This window comes from Sinocyclocheilus grahami, unplaced genomic scaffold, assembly GCF_001515645.1.
Source record: "Sinocyclocheilus grahami isolate Dianchi unplaced genomic scaffold, SAMN03320097.WGS_v1.1 scaffold32.1, whole genome shotgun sequence".
In the NCBI taxonomy this organism is placed as follows: domain Eukaryota; kingdom Metazoa; phylum Chordata; class Actinopteri; order Cypriniformes; family Cyprinidae; genus Sinocyclocheilus; species Sinocyclocheilus grahami.
In genome coordinates this window covers 175,339-178,832 of record NW_015505211.1, presented here as the reverse complement: position 1 = coordinate 178,832, position 3,494 = coordinate 175,339, and the positions used below count along the sequence as shown (strand labels likewise).

The window sequence follows — 3,494 nt, the reverse complement described above, 5'->3', positions numbered from 1 at the left end:
CACTCACTCACTCACTCACTCACTCACTCACTCACTCACTCACTCACTCACTCACTCACTCACTCACTCACTCACTCACTCACTCACTCACTCACTCACTCACTCACTCACTCACTCACTCACTCACTCACTCACTCACTCACTCACTCACTCACTCACTCACTCACTCACTCACTCACTCACTCACACTCACGCACTCACGCACACACACACACACACACACACACACTTCTGTACATACATGCGATGATGTTTCCATAACGGTTCTTCATTCTGTTCTCGTCTTTTTTGGCCGAGTCCCACGGCGCCGCCTGTCCTTCGAAGAAGCTCTAAAAGACAACGACAAAAACACGGTTAGCAGAACAAACATGAGTGACAAACAGCAGGTCAAAGGTCAGGGCAACACATGAGAATGTAGTCGGACATAAACAGCCAGAGAAAAGAGGAAAATGAACTTTATGATCATAAAACAGAACGTGCAGCATCTCCATTAACACAGAAAATCATTTCAAATTACTCTATAGAGTTTGACATGAGCATGTTTACTCTAACAAGCATACAATACACAGCACAAGCAAACATATTACTATTGTTCAATTATTATTATACATTTAACTGAATATTTAAATTATTTATTATATTAAAATCAATTAACATTAATTTTATATTATAAAAATTATGTTACAAATTACTGTTAATATTAAACATTTAATTGAATACTCCATTTAATATTAAAAGTAATAAAAATATTAATAGTACATTTTTAAAGTGGTAAATTATTATTAAACATTTCATTAAATACATATTTGAAATTAAAATCAAACAAAAATACTGATATTATATTATTAAAATTGTTAAATTATTAATAGACATTTAATTTAATTTTTATTTAAATTATATAATATTAAAATCCAACAAAAACATTCATAGTTTATTATTAAAATGGTTAAATTATCATTAAACATTTAAGTGAACATTTATTTAAATCATTTAAAATTTAAACTAAACAAAAAATATTAATAGTGCATTAATAAAATTCTTAAACTATTTTGAACATTTAATCGAAAATGTATTTAAATTACTTAACATTAATATCAAACAAAAATATTAATAGTATATTATTAAAACTATTAAATTATCATGAAACATTGAATTGAATGTTTAAATTATTTAATCTATTATTTACATCAAATAAAAAATAATTCGCATATTATTAACATTTAATTTTATATTTTAATGTTAAAATCAAACAAAAATGTTAATAGCCTATTAATAAAATAAAATTAAAAATGAATATTTAATATTAAAATTATCTAAATATTTAACATTAAATTTTATTGTAACATTATTGCAATTTTCTACAATCTATAATATTTACACATACTTCTAACACATAATAAATTAAAACACACAGCCCATTTTTAACATTCTCAACATTTCTCTTGCCTCATCTGCCATGCTGCATATTGTTTTTACTTGTTGCAATGCATTCTGGGATTATCTTATGCACAAAGAATTCATGCAATGTTAAGCTAAAATAAAAAGAAATCATCTTATAAAGTGGCATAATCACACCTACAGTATAATGCCTTAAAGTGCTGCCTAAATAGGTTCACACTCACAACATAGCAAGCAATGTTTATTGCATTGCATCCACTTCTAGCATTTTTAATCTGAGGGCTTAGTTAATATTATTTTCTGAGGCAAGCGCTGACCGCAGGAGCTCGATCACGGCGTGAGATCTACATCGAACCACATGAAAGCACAAGAGAGACAGACAGAAAGAGAAACGCAGCCGACGTTTGTTCCTCCTCAACAGAAACTCATCAAACATTAATGCTCCGCTCGCTGCGCAATTACAGCTAATTATGAAAATGCACTTCAGCGCTGGCTTCTGAGGGCCGTGGGGCTGGTCTCTGCCGTTTCTCTGTGTAAGTGTGGAGGTGAGACAGAAATAGAGCTTGATATTCCTCGTCTAGAGACAAGAGATATGATTGCGGTGATTGTGCTAAACACAATGATGACACCAGCTTCATCTGCGGGAGGCACGGCTGATCATCGGCTCTTTCTGCTTAATGACGGCTTGATATTCACTGACGTAAAGACCACCGGAACGCAGCTTTCTGACGAGCTTCTCGGAGTGAAGCGCTTCTGTTAGGAGGCTCTGTGATTGAGGTTAGGAGGAAAGTGTTGTGGTTTCTCGAGGCATGAATCACAGCAGAAGGAGAGACGAGTCAGATTTAACCTGCAACGCTCTTTCATTTCCAGCACGGTAACCTTTAGAAGACTTAAAGAAACAGAAAAACTACTTTGAGAGAAAAGTCTTTCATTCTGAAACGCAACACGTCTGTGTGCAGTAAATAAATAGAAACACATCTTATCTTCAAATGCACTAGTGTTAAAATGTTTCTGAAAGAGTCTCTTCTGCCCAGCAAGGCTGAAATATTAAAATAGTGAAATATTATTCTAATCTAAAACAGCTGTTTTCTATGTGAATCTCAGTTAAACTGTAATGTATTTCTGTGATGCGCAGCTGTATTTTCAGCATCATTCCTCCAGTCTTCAGTGTCACATGATCTTCAGAAATCAGTATAATATGCTGCTCTGCTGCTCCAGAAACATTTCTGATTATTATCAATGCTGAAAACAGTCGTGCTGCACAATATTTTGTGGAAACTGTGATACATTTTATTTTTCAGGATTCACAGATGAACAGAAATGTGAAATTTGTAACATTATAAATGTCTTTACTGACACTTTTGATCAATTTAATGCGTCATTAATGAATAAAAGTATTGATTTCTTTGATTAAATGTATGTGTGAATACATATATACTGTATATATATATATATATATATATATATATACACAAAATAAAATGTATAAATAGAAATATTAAAAACAACAAAATTACTAAAACTTTAACTAATATTATAATGAAAATAGAAAACATAAAAATCTAATCAAAACATTTTTAAAGATTCAATTAAATACTTATTAAAAATAATGAAACAAATACAAAAAATAAAACAAAAATACTGATATCATATTGATATTGTTATAATTGTTACATTATTATTGTAAAAAAAAATGTAAAATTATCAAATTATTAACAATTATCAAAGTTGAAAACAGTGCTGCCGGATATTTGTGTGAAAATCGTGATACATTTTATTTTTCAGGATTCACAGATGAATAGAAATTTGAAAAATAAATATTTTGTAACAGTATATATATATATATATACACACACACAGCATCTCACAGAAGTGAGTACACCTCTCATTTTTGTAAATATTTAATTATATCTTTTCATGTGACAACACTGAAGAAATGACACTTTGCTACAATGTAAAGTAGTGAGTGTACAGCTTGTATAACAGTGTAGATTTGCTGTCCCCTCAAAATAACTCCACACACAGCCATTAATGTCTAAACTGCTGGCCACAAAAGTGAGTACACCCCTAAGTGAAAATGTCCAAATTGGGCCCAA

General features: G+C 31.1%; 1 protein-coding gene across 1 annotated transcript in view; it reads right to left on the bottom strand.

The window, feature by feature from the left end:
• LOC107578441 (receptor-type tyrosine-protein phosphatase mu-like) overlaps window positions 1-3,494 on the bottom strand; it is a 74,070-nt gene that overhangs the window by 39,145 nt on the left and 31,431 nt on the right. Inside the window, exon 5 of the mRNA XM_016264400.1 lies at window positions 242-329. Within this exon, the coding sequence (XP_016119886.1) occupies window positions 242-329 (88 nt within the window). The remainder of the gene's footprint in view (window positions 1-241; window positions 330-3,494) is intronic.